The sequence below is a fragment of the Helianthus annuus genome, chromosome 1, assembly GCF_002127325.2.
Source record: "Helianthus annuus cultivar XRQ/B chromosome 1, HanXRQr2.0-SUNRISE, whole genome shotgun sequence".
Lineage (NCBI taxonomy): Eukaryota > Viridiplantae > Streptophyta > Magnoliopsida > Asterales > Asteraceae > Helianthus > Helianthus annuus.
In genome coordinates, this window is record NC_035433.2 from 136,018,110 (window position 1) to 136,040,970 (window position 22,861).

The 22,861-nt window shown below is 38.3% G+C and overlaps 1 protein-coding gene and 1 pseudogene across 1 annotated transcript in view; one reads left to right on the forward strand and one right to left on the reverse strand.

Annotated features, from left to right (window-relative positions):
- The first annotated feature begins 9,771 nt into the window (after window positions 1-9,771).
- Window positions 9,772-12,414, forward strand: LOC110932253 (annotated as a pseudogene).
- A 267-nt stretch (window positions 12,415-12,681) lies between these two features.
- The window catches only part of LOC110879815 (glutamate receptor 3.2-like), a 70,641-nt gene continuing 60,461 nt past the window's right edge, over window positions 12,682-22,861 (reverse strand). Inside the window, exons 5-7 of the mRNA XM_022128355.2 lie at window positions 15,021-15,052; window positions 14,530-14,924; window positions 12,682-13,210 (exon numbers count right to left, since the gene is read on the reverse strand). Of these exons, the coding sequence (XP_021984047.2) occupies window positions 12,803-13,210; window positions 14,530-14,924; window positions 15,021-15,052 (835 nt within the window). The 3' untranslated portion in view covers window positions 12,682-12,802. The remainder of the gene's footprint in view (window positions 13,211-14,529; window positions 14,925-15,020; window positions 15,053-22,861) is intronic.

The following is a 22,861-nucleotide window of genomic DNA, read 5'->3' on the forward strand; positions in this document are numbered from 1 at the left end:
TGGGTCACGAGAGTAGGATCTAACATCCTAGAATAGGTCTGGAATAGCAGGTTATACCTCCTGCTTGTGCGGCTGCAAGTGCCGCAGCAACTTGTTCGTTAATGAGAGCCGTCAACTGGGCTTGAGTCATGTCAACACGTCCAGACATGATCGAACAGTAAAGGTAGCATAAGTAAGAATGGTTCACGAATAGTGCGATGACAGAAGAGTGTAAGCACATAAGTATTCTCATGCAATGACAAGTTGTGAGCAAGGTAATGTAAGCATACTACGAGCAAAGTTCTATGCAAATTCTAGCATGTAGGCAATAAACATAAACCTTATTACCTAGGAAGTTGAGTCTTACACGTGGAGCGAAGCGTCGTTGTGGATCGTTGAGAGCACTGTTCTGGTTATAGTCTGGTTTTAATAAAAACGTTTTTCCATATTAAAACCAAGTTCTCTATAACCAATGGCTCTGATACCAATCTGTCACACCCCCAAAATCCACCTGCGGAGTATCACCGCTTGGGAGCGTGACTGACCAGGATCAAGCCACCAATCATATTGAACATGTAATTAATATTAAGTAAAATAAATGTAAACCATCCATCCAATACGATAGGTGTTCAAAACATAACCATAGTTTCAAAGTGTAGCGGAAGCATAGTAAATAATCCAACAATAGTTAATAGTTTTAAATGTCATAATAGTTCAACGTAGAAACCACGATCCTTGCCCACAACGACCCGCTTCTCCAGTGCAAGCTCCAAGTACCTAACGATCTGCAAGGCATGTAACAGAATGATCAACAAACTAGTTGAGCGAGTTCACAGTAAGTAAATGCGTAACAGTAAGTAACGGGTGGCTCTACAGGGCCAATAGTAAGTTATACAGGTGGGGGCTTCCCATGTTATGTGACCACTAGACTATTCGTATCATCCCTGTTCTTCGTCCGAGAACAGTAGCGCGTATGGGGTGTGCGTAGGTTTTACGCACGTATCCTTCATAACCGAGGATAGAAGTAAGTAATGCGTACACGTAGGTTTTACGTGCGTGCCTGACATCCGAGGCAGTAATTGGCATGTGACCACGTAGGTGTTATCCCAACCTACGGAACCGTCCTGACATCCGAGGACCATGATAGGTGATAGTCTAGGAAAAGCATATATACGTTCTTAGTCAATGATAACCTTTAACCCATTCCCACGACCCGGGAATCCCATGCCTAAGTAGGAGTGTGAACTCACCTTGGTTTGCTCGGTATGCTAGGTTATGCACTCACAAGTAATTAATCACGTCCTATTGTATGCACGTATAACAAATCAGTTCATGTTCGCAATGATACGCATGCAATCTAATGTCACATAGTGCTTGATAGCCAATATCATGCATCCATCATGTATCACATAACAGTCAGTTTGCATATCGGCACAACACGTATCATTTCACATTTAATCATCAGCTAGTGTACACGAATACAAATGTTAACATTCATCACCAAGCATGGCATGCCAAATAAATCAAGCATACATTCCATCATTCAAAGTATGTTTATAACCCCCCATTATCTTTCGACCCAACTGTTATCTTTCGACACAACAGTTATCTTTCGACATATTAGTTATCACAGTTATCTTTCGAACCAATTGTCAATGCTATCCTTCGGTCAACACTACTATGGTTCGGTCAATGCTATCCTTCGGTCAACACTACTATGGTTCGAAGGACAAGTATCTTTCGGTCACAACAACTATGTTTCGACTAACAAGTATCTTTCGGTCACAACTATGTTTCGAATAACTAATATCTTTCGATAAATATCAGTTACGTTTACTCAAAGTTTCCAAGTTTATCCGTGATTATCAATTAACACAAATTCAAGTATTCGGTTACCTCAGAATCGATCAAACAGGGAGTTTCATATTAAACCTCATGAACCCTAATTTAACCACATGAACAATAATAACACTTAATCATATTATGTGCCGGTTCCATGAACAATAAAAATTCCGAATTGCATAATATCACAGCCGATCCACAAAACATTATCATTAAACATCATCACAACAGATTCGATTAACATACACATCCGATTAACATCCATATCCGATTAACATACATATCCGGTTAACATACAAACAACATATTGCAAGACAATTGATAAATCATGAAATCATATACACTCAAAGCATCATCTATTAACATAAACAACATCACACACTAACCGGAAAATCTGGATTACGGAACGAGATCTTCGAACAGAGAATGGGTCTGCTATGCCGTCACACACACACAATGGAACTAGGGTTTTTGAAATAACTGTCGACTTACATGCATTCACGTATATAAAACGTATCACAGGAATGGGCCAAGCCCATTAGAAAGACTGGGCCGAAAGATGTCGAAGGATCCTATCTTTGCTCGAAGGATAGAGTCCTTGGTCGAAGGATATGTTTCGTGATCCTTCGAACCGAAAGTTGATCCTTCGAATCGAAGGTTATCTTTCGTGATCCTTCGATCTGTAAGTCATGTTTCGTGATCCATCTTTGTGTTTCACACTAACAAGTTCACACATTTGACAAGTTTCACAAATACAACCAAACAATCAAACCATAAATAACTTCATGGCAATCAATACATGATCGTGCAATAAATACGAAATAGAAATTTTGGAAATTTTAGTTGTCACATTAGTGTTCATAGATGATGATGTAATATCCCATCCACCTCGATACCGTTTGAGGTGGTTAAGAACATCAGGCCTCTTAGTTCTTGACCCTGCCAATACAAGCGGGCCAGACGGACCATTGGCTGGACCGTTGGCCGGACAGGGGTCTCACTTGCATCCGCTGAGTTTAAGATCCCATTTCTCCAACGACCGAATTTATCTTCTCCTATAAGTAACAATCATATTATCCCAAAGTGAGTTGTGAGTCATAGGTGTCCATCAACATCTAAATTCATCATCAAGATTGATTTTTTTTTGGCAATTCAATCTTAAAAACTACCCAATGTCTCTACGTTACAATGATCAAAAGGATAAAAACACAAAAAAAATCCCCAATCCAAGTCTCACCAAACTTCTTTACCTCAGGAATCATTAACAAACTACAAATGTTATATCTTTATGAATCAAATGAACTAAATTCTAATTTAGAAAAGATTCACTATTTTCAAGAAATATCAACAAGATCACTAAAACCCCATTTCAAAAAACTCTAAAAACTAAAAAAGATAATTTCTTTGTTGGCAAAACTGAATATTTCCTATAATCAAGAAACACCCAAGAAACACCCAGAACCCAGAGGTCAATAAACCCAAAACCCACATAAATATACAAACAATAAGAAGATCAAACCTAACAAAAACTTTGATCGATACTCTGAACTTGAAGAACAAGATGAAACAGAGGAGATGATCACAATGAAGAACAATAACAGCAACAAATAATGCTTCCCCGTTCTTTAATTGCTAATGATGATTAGTTGATTACAATTAAACACCTCACTCCATATAACATCAGCACCTTTGCAACCGTCAATGCAATTCAGACCTAAATCCATGTCTCGCCAACATCTGAGACCACCGACTCCATTACAACCATCGCTCACTCCTCCGACGATGCCATCACCTGCTGAAGTTGTGGAGAAAAAAACTGGGTGCGGCCTTCGTTTATGGGGGAGGAGAGGGCTTAAAAGGGATGGTTGATTTCATTGGACAGTTTGATTCACCAAATTAAATGTGAAGGTCGCGATTAATACACTCCTTCATTATGTGATTCAATGGACGGATTAAATGATCGGTTTCAAGTATAGACTTATTATGAGATTAAATGTGAACGGCTGGCCATGATGAACATGATTAATGATATCCGTTATATTTCTGATTGAGCTCATGGCTAAGTGAAATTTTTGGACTAAAATGCCCCTAAAGTGTCTTAAAACTTTGGACAATGCGCAAGTTTACCCCCTCTAAAATAGCTTGGTTTTTTTGTACATTTTGCTTCAAAATGTGTACACAATGTAAAATTACCATAAGGGTATAAAACCCAGTTCTCTTAATAAGGTATTATAGATTAATAAGTTAAAACACTGAAAAAGTTAATAAAAGTACACTTAAGTAGTTCAGCATAAGCAATGGTAACGATGCAAAGGCATCCCTTAAAACCGGTATCCCTCTTCGGAGTGGTCTGGCCAGTGCCGCTGCCATTGGGGTCAACGAGATATTCGGCCGGAAGTTAAAATGGTATATTTAATAGACTATTAATTCAAGGAACAGATTATAAAAAATGAGAGACAAGAATAACTCCGTTTATAATACCGATTACAAAGAAACAAGATGAATATTGAGATGAGTTGTTGTAGAATTCTCTTTCACTTTTCTTGTGTTGAAACAAGGGCAGCGAGAGGAGCATTTATGCGAGAGGAGAATCTTAAATATGGAAGGCACACAGCTGGTAACAGGCGAGACATGGCTGGAACATTGAGACTAAAAAGGAAGGAGCGTGATGAAGAAGCCGACATTGGAGGAGATTCAATTATGTGAAAAAGAGCCCTTCACCAAGCAGGCAAGCCCAAAAAAATAAAGCCCAAGCTGAAATAGATAAAGCCCAAAAGAGATGGATTAGCAAATTGAATTAATTATTTTAACACCCCCCCCCCTCAATTTGATAATCCAAACACATCATACATATTAAGCTTTTTGTTAAGACATTATGTTGGTGTATAAGAAGACCTTTGGTAAAAATATCCGCAGGTTGTTTTTCTGACTCAGTTGAAACAGTTCTAATTGTTCCAGCTGAAATTTTTTCCCGAAGGAAGAAAAGATCTATTTCAAAATGTTTGGTTCGATCATGAAATACCGGGTTTGCTGCTATAGATATAGCAGCATTATTATCACAGAAAAGATCAACCGGTAAGGTTATATTGACATGTAATTCCTGTAAAATGTTTATTAACCATAAAACTTCACATGTGGCGGCGCACATGGCTCTGTACTCAGCTTCAGCAGAGGACCTTGATACGGTTCCCTGCTTCTTGCTTTTCCAAGAAAGAAGACTGTTACCCAAGAAAATGCAAAAGCCTGTGATTGACCGCCTAGAATCAAGACATTTCCCCCAATCTGAATCAGCATAAGCACGAATGTTAAAAGACGTACCTTTGCTTATTAGGATTCCCTTACCTGGGCACCATTTAGATATCTTAATAGCCTCAACGCAATTTTTAAATGAGATTTTGTAGGCTTATGCATGAATTGACTCAAAAATTGCACAGCATAGGATATGTCAGGGCGAGTATGAGATAAATAAATCAGTTTCCCAATTAGTTTTTGAAAACCAGTTATATCACTCACAACAAATTCATCCTTTTAACAAAAATTCATAACAACGTAATTTTGTTCAATGGGTGTACTTACAGGTTTACATCCACTAAGACCGAATTCAACCAATAAATTCATCCAATATTTCCTTTGAGACAAACATATTCCTTGTTCAGTTTTAACAACCTCAATTCCAAGAAAATATTTTAATAATGCAAGATCTTTGATTAAAAATTTTGTTTTTAGTAATTGTTTTATTTTATTTATTTCATCGAGATTATTCCCAGTGACCACAATATCATCCACATAGACAAGAAGGGCAATAAACACAGAGTTGTCAGCTTTAACTAACGAATAATGAATGATCACATTTGCTTTGAACAAAGCCAAACTCTAACTAGACACCAACCAATTTTTCATTCCACATCCTAGGGGCTTGGTTTAAACCATATAAAGATTTTTTTAGCTTACAAACCTTGGTTTCATTTTTTGCGAAAAAACCTTCAGGTAAACACATATATACATCTTCATTTAAATCTCCATAAAGAAAAGCATTTTTGATGTCAAGTTGAAACAAAGGCCAATCATTTTCAACTGCTAGACTAATAACACAACGTACAGTAACCATTTTCACAACAGGCGAGAAAGTTTCATCAAAGTCAATCCCTTCTCTTTAACTATAGCCTTTTGCAACAAGTCTAGCCTTAAACCTTTCAATCTCTCCTGTAGATTTATATTTAATTTTGTAAACCCATTTACAACCTACTGGCTTTCTTCCTTTTGGAAGGTCAACAAGAGTCCATGTGGCATTTCTATTTAAGGCCTCCATCTCTTCATTCATGGCATTAACCCAATTAGGGTCATTTTTGGCTTCATAAAAATATTTTGGTTCAATCGATTTATTTAGAGTAGAAGTAAAACATTGATTTTCAAAAGACAATTTTGAGTAGTTAACGACTTTTTCCATTCCATACTTAACTTTTCCTTCGATAATAAAATCCTCTAATTTCTTTGGTACTGATGAGTTCCTTGTAGACCTTCGAACAGGAATACTAGGAGCATTATTTCCCTCAGGTGAGCCTATATTGTCATTGGTAGTTGCAGCACCGTCTACCTCACTCGTACTATTATCTACCCCATCAGGCTGCTGTGAAACAGCCGTGCCGTCAGGGGAATGAGATTGAGTACCAGGTTGTTGAACAACACCAACTACCTCACTAGGATCCCTCACCTCATCATCGGGTTTTTCACCATTAGGCACATCTGGCTGACTTGTCTCAACATCATCAAAAAAGTTTAAAGAGTTTAGAAAAGGATCATTGATTTGAGAGTTATCATTTAATAGTTTATTATCTTTGAATGGGAAAGAAGTTTCGTAGAATTTTACATCTCTAGAAAAAAATATTTGTTTTTTCTCTAGGCTCCACAATTTGTAACCTTTTTTTAAAAGGGGAATATCCTAAGAAAATACATTTCTCAGCATGGTTCCCAAATTTATCAGGATTATCTAAGACAGTGCTAAAACAAAGACAGCCAAATGTCCTAAGGTGATAAAGTGAGGGCTGAAAACCAAACATAAGTTCATAGGGAGTTTTGCCATCAAGAATGGAAGAGGGAGTCCTGTTAATTAAATAAGCAGCGGTAAGCACACAATCTGACCAAAATCTAAGAGGAACCCCCCTTGAAATAAAAGAGTCCTAGCAATGTTCAGCAAATGTCTATGTTTTCTTTCAGTAATTCCATTTTGTTGTGGACTGTATGTACATGTGATTTGATGAATAATTCCATTGTTTCTCATAAAGTTATTCATTCGATTGTTAACAAATTCAGACCCGTTGTCACTTCTAAAAATTTTCACATGTCTATCAAATTGGGTTTTTACCAGGTTACAAAAGCTTTCAATGTTGTAAAAAACCTCATTTTTGTGTTTTAATAGAAAAATCCACACACATCTTGAAAAATCGTCCACAACAGTCAAAAAATATCTATATCCTTCGTAACTCTGCACTTTATATGGCTCCCACACATCTAAGTGTACCAACTCTCCTACGTAAGATAACTTAGGGTCACTTATAGGAAAGGGTTCTCTGTGTTGTTTCGCCTTATGGCAGATATCACAGGGAAATATTCCACCTAAACTTTTTATATTTAAATTGTCTTTTAGGACATTTAACACTTGGTTAGAAGGATGTCCTAGCCTAGAATGCCACATATTAATAACATCATAACTATTAAAACACACCTTAACAGGTTTAGAATCATCCTCACATAAATACAATCCAACAATTTGATTACCAGTCACCAGGACATTCTTTGTGTGCAAATCCTGGAGATAGCAGTTATGTTCATCAAAAGAAACACGTAATTTATTTTCACTAGCAAGTTTGTATACAGATATAAGATTAACATAGTATTCTGGGACAACAAAAACATCTGATAAAATGACTCCTTCAGCTAATTTTAAACATCCAATCTTAGTAACTTTGGCTTTTGTTCCATTTGGGTGTTTAATAGAGATATTAAAATCAGACACGTCAACTATATTAATTAAGCCTTTATCAGACATTACCATGTGTTGGTTTGCTCCGGAATCAACAATCCAACCAGAAGATATACCGGAAGGACCACTGGTGAATCCAAAGATAGGTTGGCAAAAAAACATTTGAAGAAAAAAGGCTAATGGAGTTACCTCCAAAGTTTGCATTTTGGGACCCTTCATTATTTTTTCCTTTCAACAATCCCAGAAGCTGAGTGATCTAATCAGATGTAAGAGCTGGAATAGGAGTAGAAGTACTTGCAGACACATCAGTACTAGATTTATTTGATATAGAGTTATTGACTTTATTCCCCTAATTGCTCCCTTGCCCAAATTTAGACTTATAACCTTGAGGATACCCAACAAGTTCAAAACACCTATCAACAGTGTGGCCCAGTTTGTGACAATTGGTGTATTTAAGATTTGGATTAGGCCCCTTGTTAAATTTCTTTTTATTATCATAGGTTTGATTAGATTTAGACAAAAAACCTACATTTAGACCTTTTGCAGGGGTGTTTCCACCTCTGTGTGATTCCTCTCTGGAGACTATCGAAAAAGCAGTTTTAATTGAAGGAAGAGGATCACGAGTTAAAAGACTCGTTTTAACGGGTTGATAAATTTCATCAAGACCCATTAAAAATTGCATTAGTTTTATCAATTGGTTGAAATCATTGAATTATTTGGAGGCCATACAAGTACAAGATGGTAATTGCACCATAGCATCAAACTGTTTCCACATTGTATTCAATCTATGATAATAATCAGACACAGAGCTACCATTTTGAGTCATAGAATTAATTTTTTGATATAAACCAAACACAACAGACCCATCAACTTTATCATACGTTTCTTTCAAGTCATTCCACACTTCAGACGCGAGTTTAGAGTAAACTTGACCAACATATAACTCCTCGCATACTGAATTAAGTACCCATGTAAGAACTACTGAATTACACCTATCCCATTGAGATGCTAATGTTTCGTTTTCAGTGGATTTTTTGCAAGCGCCATTTATAAAACCAATTTTATTTTTTGCTTGTAAAGCTAACTGAAAAGCGTTTGCCCAAACCGTGTAATTCTCAGATCCCTTCAATTTAATGCTCACAATAGTAAGGCAACTAGAATCACTAGGATGTAAGAATAACGGGTCACTAATATCAAGTTTGCTGATTAAGGTTGTTAACGAACTTTCTGTATCACCCATAGTAGACAAACTATGATGAAAAACAAAAACACACAAATCAATCAGGACTAAAGACAATCAAATTGAATGTAACACAAATAGGGTGTGTCTAGCAAAAAACACCTAGCAAAATAATAACCATGCAGACAAAAGAATACAGAACGAAAGGAACGAACTCACCGAGTGCGCCCAAGTTAGGGTATTCCTTCCAAGTGCGAGAGTATGTAACCTTCACTTAGGGTTACACACCAGCTCATAAGCAAGAGACAATGAGAGAATAGCACGAACCAATCAGCAAAGGTTTCCCAGTGGACCACAGCCTCAAATCACCAGAAATCACCCGAACCAATAACGTCCTTTTTTTTTAATAATCCAAAGGTTAGAATTATCTCAAGGCTCTTGAAGAAAACCACCAGTACCACCAGATAACTAGCACCAGCAACGTAGGGTAACACACAACCAGTCTTGATTTACACCGGAATTTAAGATGCACACCAAAACTATCAACTCAATAAGATTTCGAACCAGAAAATTGTGGAATAAAAAAAAAAAGAGAATGTGCCGAACAACAGATTAACTCAATTTATGAACCCTAATCTGAGTAGTGAAGAAACAGAGATTGATATTGAGCCTATAGCTCTGATACCATGTCAAAATGGTATATTTAATAAACTATTAATTCAAGGAACAGATTATAAAAAACGAGAGACAAGAATAACTCGGTTTATAATACCGATTACAAAGAAACAAGATGAATATTGAGATGAGTTGTTGTAGAATTCTCTTTCACTTTTCTTGTGTTGAAACAAGGGCAGCGAGAGGAGCATTTATGCGAGAGGAGAAGCTTAAATATGGAAGGCACACAGCTGGTAACAGGCGAGACATGGCTGGAACATTGAGACAAAAAAGGAAGGAGCGTGATGAAGAAGCCGACATTGGAGGAGAAGCAATTCTGTGAAAAAGAGCCCTTCACCAAGCAGGCAAGCCCAAAAAAATAAAGCTCAAGATGAAATAGATAAAGCCCAAAAGAGATGGATTAGCAAATTGAATTAATTATTTTAACAAAGGTATTATAGAATAATAAGCTAAAACACTGAAAAAGTTAATAAAAGTACACTTAAGTAGTTCAGCATAAGCAATGGTAACGATGCAAAGGCATCCCTTAAAACCGGTATCCCTCTTCGGAGTGGTCTGGCCAGTGCCGCTGCCATTGGGGTCAACGAGATATTCGGCCGGAAGTTAACTAAGTCGGAATTGATGCTGGCGATGGAAGCGAAGTTATCTGGTTATCACGCCGATAACGTTGCTCTCGCGATCATGGGTGGGTTTGTGTTGATCAGAAGTTAAGTTATGATCCGTTAGAATTGGTTTCTCTAAAGTCCCAGTTGGAAAAGGAATTATGGTTTGTTTTAGTGAATCTAGAATTCGAAGCACAAACGAAGAAGATGAGGGCGGTGTTGCTAGGGGAGATAACGGCTGATAGTGTGTGGAACTGTACAGTTTGTAGGTGTAGCGCACCAGTTTGATAGTGCCAAAGCAGGTCTCATGTCATTCTTATAACTTACATTTGTGAAGTTTTCTTTTTTTTTTTTTAAATCTATTTAACCATTGACCATATTCTTTTAAATTTGCCACATATCTACAGGTCTTTGTTCTAATTTGAGAAATCTAAACGACAGTTTACTTGACTCTTATTGTTGCCACATTGATAATTAGAACGATTTCCCTCTTTCACATTGGATGATGCATATAGGGTATAAGCATGTATCTAGGGGCAGCTCCTATTGTGGGGTTTCTTGAGAAGTACAATCCTGATGTTGTCATCACTTCTCGGGTTGCTGATGCTTCCTTATTTCTAGCTCCAATGGTATAAAATGAAATTTTCCTCACATATGACATGTTTATCAAGAAATATGCACTTAATAATTTGTGAATTTTGTAATACACAACTAAAGAGAATATGGGATGTTCAGATTAAAATAAATCATCGTCTTTTGTCGGTGTTTTTCAAGGTCTATGAACTCGGGTGGAACTGGGATGACTTCTCGTTGTTAGCCCAGGGCTCTTTGGCTGGACACCTGCTAGAATGCGGCTGTCAACTCACTGGAGGATATTTTATGCATCCAGGTAGGTTCAATAATAAGTTTAAGTTTTCTTATATCTTCTCTCTTTCGAATTCATGCACTTTGACTTTTAAGGTCAAACATATTACATTTTATTCACTAGGATGATATGGGTTCGGGAAAGAGTAAAATGTCATTTGCGCTTGAGGCATCCCCGATTATTATAAGTGATTTTTTTTTTCTTTAGGCCTCTAAAACTCTTTGTTTAATTCATTTTGCTTTAGGCCTCTAAAACGCTTGAGGCATCCCTGATTATTACAAGTGATTTTTTCCATGGCATAGGTCAATGTGGATCACATGAAGCTCCAAAAAGTTAAAGTTAAAGTGTGAGCAAGTTGAGGAATATATTGCAAGGATCAGAGTATGTGCTTACCTTTGGGGACAAGGGTGGTGATTTGATGTTTGTGGGAGTAAGTATGAAGCAAATTAACTTGTTTAGTTTGTCCACTTTCGTTATGTTATTTCCAGTTTAGTGTTAGTAGCATTTTGAAAGGAACTAAACTCAAGTAATAAGAACAATTAATAAATTTCAGAGGTTTGATTTGTTATTCTTGATTTGTTTTTAAATGTATAAAACTGCAAAACATAGAAAAAATATTTTTTTTTCTTTTTTAAATGTTCTGTCACAGATGCGTCAGAATTTTTTTTTAAATTTTATTTAATGTCGTCAGAAATGCGTAGGAAAGGAGTGTCATAATTGCGTAGGAAAAGAGTGTCAGAAATGCGTCAGAAAGGAGAGTGTCGGAAATTCGTCAAAAAGGAGAGTGTAGGAAATGGGTCGGAAAATTGTGTGGGAATTGGGTAACAAAACCAAAAATAATAATTATATTATTATTAATAATAATAGTAATAATGTGTAGAAAATGCGTAGGTATTTTTGACACCAAATTTTGGTCAGAAATTCGTAGCAAGTTGCATAGGAAATGTGTAACAAACCACTTTCCTACGAGTGGTTTTCCTACATATGCATTTCGTCATAAATCCGTCAGAAATCGCGATTTGTGACGCATTTCCTACGAAAAACGGTGTAGAAAATTTTGGATTTTCTAGTAGTGTGTAGCCAGGCACGGGCGTTGGTGGCGGGTGTGTTGCAAGGGGATTTGCTGGGGTTTTGGGTCGTCTGATAGAATAGTTGAAGTGAGGCGTTGATACCAAGGATGGAAGGGGTTAAGAAGGCGGGGGCGTATGGGTGAACGATAAGTGGGTCGGGGCTGACGGTGGTGGCGGTGATGGATGATGAAGAGAGGGGGGTGGAGATTGGAGTGTATTAAATTTGTTTTTTTTTTTTTGAACGGCCAAGTAAATAGCATTCCGAGATGCACTCAATCGAGCAAATGCATCCCCTCCTCTATGACGGCCAGAGTTGGATGCATACCCGAGTCACAAAGCCACCGGTTCCGTTCAGATTGGAGTGTTAGAGTGTATTAAATTTCTACATGGTTAAAATGCCTCTCCCCCTTATACTTTCGAATCGGGGGAGGAAGTATTGGAGTGTATAAAAGGGTGAGGTGTGCGTGTGCCGGTACAAAGGAGGAAAATTATACACACAATTATCATGCAAGTTAGCAAATTACACCAACTATGATTTGTTTATGTTAAGGCTATAAGATATACCAGCAATAGACATTTGGGTTCGATCACTTATTCACATTTTACTCTTCATCTAACTCGGCTTGAATTCGGTTTGACCTTATATATGGACCTCTCCCTCTTTCTCTTTAGCGTGTTCTTTGATGTCATTTCTTTCTCATCTACAAATAATAAAAACCTACGCACCACATGGGACCCGCTTCTTAAAGACTGGTTCTGGAGTTCCAAATAGTGTTTTTTGAACTTATGAAGGATCATGCAAAAGTATATAAGGAGGGCCAGAGCACAAACAACTCCAAAGATGAGAAACGGTCCACAAAAGCTTTTTAGTTGAATTTGTTCCGAGTCCAAATTTTGTGGGTTGCAAGTTTTTCTCTTGAGCCAATAGTCATGAATCTTTTCAAGCTCACCATTGTCGGATAATTTTAGTATGGCAGTTGACATGTCAATAGCTAACTTGGAGTCCCTTGGAAATGCCTGAAAAAAAAGTCAACGTAATCTTGATTATTAAGTTTAACCTTACCATTTTAAACTCGAATTCAACATTAATATAATCAGTTAACGAAAATTATCATGACACGCATTATTTAGTATGAATTATGATCTAGTGTAAATTTTGGTTCTTATCCGATACAAAGAATTGAGCTTTCCCATTCACATCAAGAATTACAAAGTTTGACCTTTAAAGTCAAAACAACAGCTACAATGATTACAAGAGGCTGCAATTTCTATTTATATAATTATATGGTTTGTCAACCTTAAACAAGCCGAGCTCATATTAAGGCTCCTTAAATAAACGAGCTCATGCACGAGCTTCATATATCTATCTTGGCTAGGCTCACGAGCCTAAAATGAACATACCATTTATATGATTTTATTTATTATAGTAGATATATCTTTGCATAAAATTATAATTATATATAAAATGATGATAAAACAACTCTTTAGTAAATATGATGTATAAAAAAGGTTACAGTTATAAACATATTTATTTATTTTTTATAATATAAATACATAATAATTAAATAGATAATAGCAAGTAATACACGAGCCAAGCGCGGGCTTAAAAAATATACTCACGAGCTGAGCTAGAGCTTGGACGGGTTCGGTCTCGGCTCGTTTACACCCCTAATTTTATCCTATATCACTAATCAAAGTGGCCACCGACATCCTTGCTAAAGTCTCTCGGGGACCCTCATTTGGAGAGGTCTCGGGTTCGATCCCACTCGAGTACGACCAGAGGATATTTTCTGCCAGGGATCTTTGTCGGGTAGTGAACTGGGAGGGGAGATCCCCACCGCCGTTGGGGTTACCGTGCAAATTAACCTTTTTTTTTATATCAGTAATATCAACATCATCATACTTAGTAAATGTCACCAATAACAAAAGTTAAGGTAGGGTCTCAGGAGGGTAAGATATAGACAATCTTACCTCTATCCTGTAGGAATAGAGAGACTGCTTTCAGTGAGACCCCCATCTCAATAGTAGTTTTATATCAAGCCTTGGACATAAGGCACATAACACTTAGCAATCAGGACAACGATTAGTGCTTGTACCCTTTTATCTTTTGACTATCGCCACCACATGATGCATGACTAACCGTCCACTTCTTTTAACGTTATTTTCACGAAATTGGTAAAATAACATTAAAAAATAGTGCAATTTCATTTTTGCCCCCGAGGGCCCACACATATACATTATATGCGCACACCGCAAGCGTAGCGTTTAAACTATATTAGTAAAATGGTCATAAATACTATAAACTGAAAAAGCCATGTATGAAGGGAGATACTTACAAATCCCCAACTACTTTTAGTGAACTCTTCACCAACAACTTGAAACCCACAGTTATCTGCAAGGAGAAGATCAATGTAGGGCCTTTCATCCACAATAGCTGCAACTATTCCTGCCCTGAGTTTCTCAGCATATTCTTGTGGGGAACCAAGAGCCATAAGTCTTGATCTTGGAATGTTGAGTTCTTCCATCATATAATTCTCAGCAAATGATCCTACTTGAAACCCGATTCGTTCATTGGTCAAGATCAGTGAATCAATTCCTTGGATTGGAGATGAAAGTTGTTGAACAGTTAAAATGGATGAAAGGCTAGCGGTGTAACTTGAGGTGACGATCAGAACTACAAAAAGCCAGATGCTGAGAACCAGTCGACCAAGGCTGCTCACTATGCTTTCTTCTGAAAATTTTAAATGTTGTCTGTTATATTTGAAACATAACCCGAATTCGCCCATTCATAAGTTAACGTGTTGAAAAAATTCAACTTGATACTTACTATGTGCGAAAAACAAAGTTGATGAAGTGAACCTGTAAAACATCAAGAACATGGCATGTTGAGCTACAACCCAATAGCGGTTTTTAAGAAACTAAGAATTTGTTTTTTTGTACTTATATGGACTACATAGTGCTTGGGTAATCATGGTCCACTCAAATTACACAACAAATTATACAACTGGTCAATTTCAGTCTACTCAAATCATACAATGGGCCAAAATGATATCCTCTTATAAAACTTGCTAAATATAAACGCGTCCAAATGGGAAAGCACCACCCACCAACATTTGCTCACTGGTACCACCACCGTCACCACTCACAACCATGGACACCACCTACAACGTCATTTCCGCCCATCCCTACTAGCCGTTAGGGGTGTTCAGGTTTTCGGATATCCGAAACTTTCAGATAATGAATATGAATATCCGAAACAGTATACAGATTTTCAAACATCCATATCTGATTCAGTTTTCCAAATTTCCAACAATGAAATTTTTTAGTCCGATTATTTGAAATTTTTAGAAATCCGTATCTGAATCCGAAAATTCAGATTTTTTAGTCCGATTATTTGAAATTTTTAGAAATCCGTATCTGAATCTGAAAATTCGGATTTACCAGATTTTTAGATATCTGAAACTTCGGATATTTCAGATACTGATTTTTGGTATTTCAGATACAGATTTTTTTGAACACCCCTACTAGCCGTCACAAAAAGTGGCCATTTTGACTTTTTTTTTTTTCTTTCTAAAATGACCCTTTTCATCACGACCCATTTTGTCCGAAAACATTTTGATTCGTTACCTAAGTAGCACTGGAACGGGTACGGGATCAGGGTACGGGGACGATACAGGAACGAGAAACGGCAAAATTCAAAATTCTAAGATACGGGTACCGCAATAAAAAATATAAAAAATAAAAATATATTAAACAAATTCCAAAAATACTACATCTTCCAAAGGTAATTAATTATCAGTAATCAAATCATTTTCAAATTCCGGTTCATCTAGTGAGAGATCCGCAATCGATAGAGAATTAGAGTTGATGAGACTTGAGAGTTTAGAGATTAGAGAAGCCGAATATGATAGGTCTATTTATTTAATGGCCGGTTGTGGAATTTGAAAGGGTTAAAACCCTAAAAATAAATGGAAACGGGCTGGATACTTCTATCAGATACGTCCCCGACATTGGAAACGTTTAGGTGTTGGTGCACTTGTGTCTGTACTTTGTCTGTATTCAGTCACGATGTAAACGATGTCCTTAGTAGTCATGTAAGTTTGACCAAGTCAACCGTCCTCCTGGTTTGACTTGGCAAAACAGTTTGTATATGGTTGTCTATGTCGAAGGATAAGGCATCGAAGGATAGTGTAAATCCTACGATGACCACGAAAGATATGCTTCGATGGAAACTAATAGACCTCGAAGGATACACCATCCTTCGAGGTGCTTGTGAATCCTTCGATGGCTTTGACATCGATAGATGATCCTTCGACCATCTATCGGATCCTTCGGTCAAGACAACCTATGCTGGGTGTATATATACCCATGCAATGTGTGTTCATTAGTTAGAGACACAAGTGACAGAAAGATACACTCGAGAGATTGAGAGCATTCTGTCCAGGAACACACACACACATTAGAGGGTTTGCAAAACTGATTTGTAAACATTGTGCTTGTAACCGGAACCTTTCATTCGCATTAATACAAGTGGTGTTAATCGGTGAATCTTGTGTGTTTGTGTTTGTGCTTGTTTCATCCCGGTTTGCTCACTAGCTTGGATTCCGCACTTGCTAGTGTGTTAGTATAACAAGGTTAAGGTTGAATCTCATCCTCCGAGAGGGACCTACAAGTGGTATCAGAGCTAAGGCTCTTTACCTTGTTTAAAACCGAGTTTGTTCAAGTTCTTGGTTTATGGTTTAGCACCCGTTTTTGGTGGTTTTCTTGCATTTTAAACTGGAAAACGTGTTCTAAACTAACCAGGAGTGTTCAAGAGCGGGTTGGGTAACTTAAAACTTGTTTTTAAAATATTTGGTGATTTCCGGCCAAATTCCGGTGTGTTCCGGTGACCGGACTTTCTGGATAAGGTTTTCCTTTTTGGGCATATTTTATTTCAAAATCAAAGTTGGTAGGAAAGGTAAGGTCTGCCATATCCTTTTTGCCGAAAGTTGACTTCACCAACCCATCACCTTTTCACCAACCTATCACATCAGTGTCAGTGTGTCGGTAGGATTCGAAAGATATCTTTCGACATCGAAAGACAATCTTTCGATCAAAGACAGCTCGATAGATAAGCATCTTTCGAGTAGTCTTTCGAAGTCTAAGCATTATCTTTCGTTCCAGGAATCTATTCGAAGGATAGTTGTTCGGAAGATAAGGATTTATCTCGAAAGATAAGGATCTTTCAAGTGTGAATCTTTCGAAATCTTGAATCTTTCGAAACCATTGCTCGAAAGTCAACAGTGATCTTTCGAACACTGTTGATCATTCGAACAAGTGTTGATCTTTCGTTTGTGGTCTGGTTATTGTTAACAAGTTTCTGTGTTTTCGATCTTTCGTACCAGGATCTTTCGGCTGTGTGTGATCTTTCGGAATATTAATTTAGAATTTATTTTTCTTATCAATCATGAATCCGAATTGGTGGAATCCGGCTCCAGACAGTGGAAAATATACAAGTTCAGGTTCCACTCCCTCATGGTGGGGTACACCAGCTCCAGATAGTGGAAAGTACACGTGCACAAGTCTATCACCTTCATGGGCCGAGTCTCCGGTATCAACATCTTCACAAGCAAATGCCATATCATCAAGTCAATGGGCATTAGTATCGAATCAAACTCCGAGCATCCAAAGTATCTTATTGAGCGAAAGTGAAACCGGAAGTTTGAATCGACCTCCGAAGTTGATGCATTTAAATGAATATCCGGGCTGGGTTGATAGATTCCGTACATACGTTCTTGGTCAAAACACCGAACTGTGGATACGTTTCACCACAGATTTCGACCAAGCTATAGAAGTTGCTGCTTCAGATACTGCTAGGTTTGCCGATCTTCCTGAAGATCAGAAGAAAACGTATGATCTGGAAAAGAAAGCATACGCCATTCTCACTCAGGCGTTAAGCAAGGATATCTACCACCAGTTTGTCAGTTTCAAGACAACTAAGAAGTTGTGGGACGGGTTGAAAACCAGAGGAGTAGGGAATGAAGCAACACGTCAATTGCGTCATGATCTGCTCAAGAAAGAATTCGACTGTTTCACATGCATGGATAAGGAGTCTTTGGGAGACATGACAAGCCGGTTTTATCATTTGCTTACTGAGTTGAATAATTTTGGTGTAGCGACAACTCAAGCAGAAGTGGTGAAGAAGTTTGCTGATGCTTTGCCTCCCCAATGGAGCAGTTTCTTGGAAATCCTAAAGTATAACGGAGTGTTGAGAACTACAAATATCAATGACTTCGTGCAGCTTTTGGAAAACAAGGATCAGAAGGAAACATTAAAGGCGAAGAGAGTTCCATTGCCACAGAATCCAGAAATGTATTATGGAACTTCCAGTACTTCGTCTGCAAGAACAGGTCCACATGCTCCACCACAAACGGCGTTTGTCACAAGCACGGATATGTATGGCAATCCAGTGCAAGTTCCTGTTAAGCCACCTCCCACCACAGACATGTATGGAAATCCAATACAACCACCTCCTCCTCCTCCTGCTCAACAACAACGTGCGTGTTATGGAGGAACATCATCTGCTGGTCAGCAATCAAAACCAAGTACAGTACAGCTCGACACTTCAAGCTTCTCTAAAGTCAGTGTAGAAGTAGCTAAGGGACACATGGAGCTGCTTAACACTGCAGTGAGCGCGTACTGTGGATTAATAGAAGGTCAGATTGGCAACATTAATCTGACACAAGAAGACTAACGGCAGATTGATAAAGAAGAGATGGACTTGATGGATATCAAGTGGGCCTTTGCTAGTGCTGTGAGAAGGGCAAAGGATTGGATGGAAAGTACTGGCAGAACCAGCTTGGAAAGTAAGAGAGACACCAAGTATGGGTTCGATAAACAGGCAGTGAAGTGCTTCAACTGTGGTGAACGGGGTCACTTTAAAAGGGAATGTACAAAGCCAGCACAGCACGGGAACCAAAACCCCTTCAGAAACCAAGGCAACCAGCAGAACCAGAACAGAAACAATGAGCGTACATTGGTGCCTGTCAACAACCAAACCAACCGGGCACTTGCGGTTCAGGTGGATGAAGGTTGTGACTGGTCAATCCAGTTGGGTGGTGATGCTCCTGATGGAATAGCATGTTTTGCTCAAGTTGTGAAGGAGTTAGTTCACACCAGTGGTGGAGAATCTTCCGCCAATGGTGGTGAATCTTCTGAGGATGAAGACTCTTCGGGTTATAGCAGGAGTGTTGATGAAGAATCATCCAGTTCAGGCGATGATCATGTGGGTGAGACATCAAATGCAGCAATCGATGCAGATATTGATGAGCTTTTGGAGGAAGTTGCAGCAGAAACTCAAAGAAGATCTATTCTGGTGGATCAAGCTGCTTATGCTTCGTCTTCTCTCCATTCAGCCTTTATGGATAATGTCGACGGTTCATCAAGTCAGGTATGTGTCGATGAACCCACTGTTATTACTTGTGATGAATGTGATAGATTGCGTGCTAGATGTGCTGATGTGGAGAAAAGTATGTCTGAGTTGCAAGACAAACATGATGCTCTACAAGCTAGTTTGTTTGACTTGCAAGACAAACATACTACATTGAATGAGAATTTGAGTGACTTGCAAAGTAAGCACGAAGCTTTGCAAGAAAAGTATGATGTGACTTTTATCCACAATCAGAAATTGACTGTGGACCTTTCCAAATGCACTGAAGCCAACATGTTTTATGAAAACCATGAAAAGGAGTTTAAATCGGTAATTGAAAAGTTAAAGAAAGATAAAACCGAGTTAACTAAAATGGTTTCCAGAAAACAAACGGACATTAATTTGTATATATCTCGTCTTGAGACTATGCAAAAAGAAATGGCTTGTGTAAAAACGGAAAGTGAGGCAATCCAACTCAAGTTAGATAGTTATTTGAGTTCTAGCTATGTGTTGGATCACATCATTGATGTCCAAAAGGAGAAAAGGGACGTCACGTGCATAGGCTATAAGAATTGTCCACCACCAGTGAGACATAATTATGATGCCATGTCGGATGAGGAGGACAGGGTGTTCTTTGAACCATCTGTGCCTCTAGATGTGAAAGAGTTTGCAGCAGGACTCGGATACCAGAAAGAAGTATCCTCAGATTCAGATGGGTCAGCAGATACATTTGTAACTGCTGAACAGAATCAGGATCCTCCAGTTGTGATTGAGGATGCTGATTCTTCTGATGATGAATCTGATGATACTGATTCAGCAAAGTCTGATGCGGTGGTTAAAAATGAGGACATACCTCTTGAGAATCATATTCTATGTGATCCTCCTGCAAAACCTGCTAAGACTGTTGCAATCGAGTCCTCGTCTGAAAACGAGTCGGAGAGTGTGAATTTGCTGTACACTCTTGTTGGTGATGATAAGATTTATTCAGACAAAGATTTTCCTATTAAGAATGTTAATCAATCCTTAATCAGTAAAGTCTTTGAGAATTCGACTAGTAAGTTTTTGGGAAAGACAGGACCACGTGTTACAGTTACACAGTGTCTTCCTATTCCAAAGGATGAAATTCGAAAACAATATGGCAACAAGAAATTACCAACAGTGCAGAAACAGCAAAATCACACCAAGGCAAAAGCAAAATCACCGGCTCAAACTCAAAAGAAGCCGAATCAGAAGAAAAACAAGAATGTAAACTTTGTGAAATCGACGGGAACGGACAAAATTGAAACGTTTGAAAATAAATCTAACTTAGATTTTGTCAAGAAAGCTACTGTTCTGAAAAGAAATGAACAAAACAGTTCAAAGCCTAGTACCTCGGGTTCACAAAGTTCAACATCATCGGCTAAGAGATCACATGATACTTCGGGGTTTGTAGAACGAAGATCATGTTTTGAGTGTGGAACAATTGGACATATAATTAGAAATTGTCCATATCTTCATAAGCAAAAAGAAAAAGTTGATGCTCCCCGTGACCAAAATGACCGTAAGCGATCTGTTTCTACAAAACAAGATCCCCGCCTTATAAAAGAAAGGGAAAAGAAACAGAAACGCCAACAGGTCAAGAAAATTGAAAAGGCGATCAAAACCGATGTGGTTAACAAAACAGCTGTTTCTGTAAAACCAGACAATTCAAAAACTTCAGACAATCAAGAAGTTAAAATTTTAAAGAATGACACTGGTAAAACAAAACAGACCTGGAAACCAAAATCGGTTACTGAATCAGGGGGAACATCACAATTCACCAACCATCAAAGACAAGAAGTTATTGTCATTGATGAAAATGGAAGACCCCAGACCACAATGGCTTGGGTCCCCATCTCCAACTAATTGATTGAGTTCATGTGCAGGGTGTTCCAGGAGGAACTATCAGTAGTCATTGGATTGTTGATAGTGGGGCATCCAGGCACATGACAGGCGACATGAAGCTTCTCTACGACGTCAAATCTATTAGAGGAGGTTATGTTGCCTTTGCTGGAGATAAAGGTGGTTATATTACGGGTGAAGGAATGATATCCAACGGGATTGTCAGCTTTGACAAGATCAACTTTGTGCAACAACTTGATCACAATCTTCTTAGTGTTTCTCAAATCTGTGACAAGCAGTTCTCAGTACACTTTGATGATAATGGATGTTATGTGCTGAAGCCCGGCTTCAAAATTCCAAAAGAATGGATTCTCCTGTCAGCTCCAAGGATAAATGATTTGTACGTCCTTGATATGAGCCAAGCTATTACCACGTCTGCACAAGCAACTTGTTTCGTTTCCAAAGCCACAGAAAAAGACACTATCTCTTGGCACAGACGAATGGGTCACATTCACTTACGCAAAATGAATCATTTGGTTTCAAATGAATTGGTGAATGGTGTTCCCCTCAAAAACTTCCATCTTCAAGACGTCTGTGTTTCGTGCCAGAAGGGAAAGCAAACCAAGAAGAAGCACCCTACAAAGAAGATCAACACGGTGGCAGTTCCTCTTGAACGTTTGCACATGGATTTGTTCGGTCCTGTCAAGCACAAGAGTATTCGGGGTGATCAATACTGCCTCGTGATAACTGATGATTATTCAAGATTTTCTTGGGTAGCGTTCATGGCACACAAGAGTGAAACCTTTGGCATTATCAAAAACTTGATCATTCAGATTGAGAATTTGTATAAGTTGAAGGTTAGGCGGATACGTAGCGACAATGGTACTGAATTTAAAAATCATGCCATGGCGGAGTTTTGCACTTCAAAGGGTATTCTTCATGAGTTTAGTGCAGCTTATACTCCTCAACAGAATGGCGTCGCTGAACGTAAGAACCGCACATTGATCGAGACTGCTAGGACAATGTTGGTAGAGTCGCAGTTGCCCATTCCATTCTGGACTGAAGCTGTGGCCTCTGCATGTTATACATTGAACCGAGTCCTTACAGTCAAAAGGCACAATAAGACCTGCTTTGAGCTTCTTCAAAAACGAAAACCAGATTTGTCTTATCTTGAACCGTTTGGAGCTCCATGCACAATCATCGATCCTAATGGAAAGTTTGGGGCAAAAGCAATTGATGGATACTTTCTTGGGTATGCCACCCCTAACTTACGAGTCTGGAATCTAGAGACTAAAAGGGTCGAGGAATGGTCTGAGGTCAGAGTACAAAGGCATACTTTGCCAGTCAAATGTCCTGGTCAGCCTTGGATGTTTGAGTACGATGACTTTTTCAATTCGATC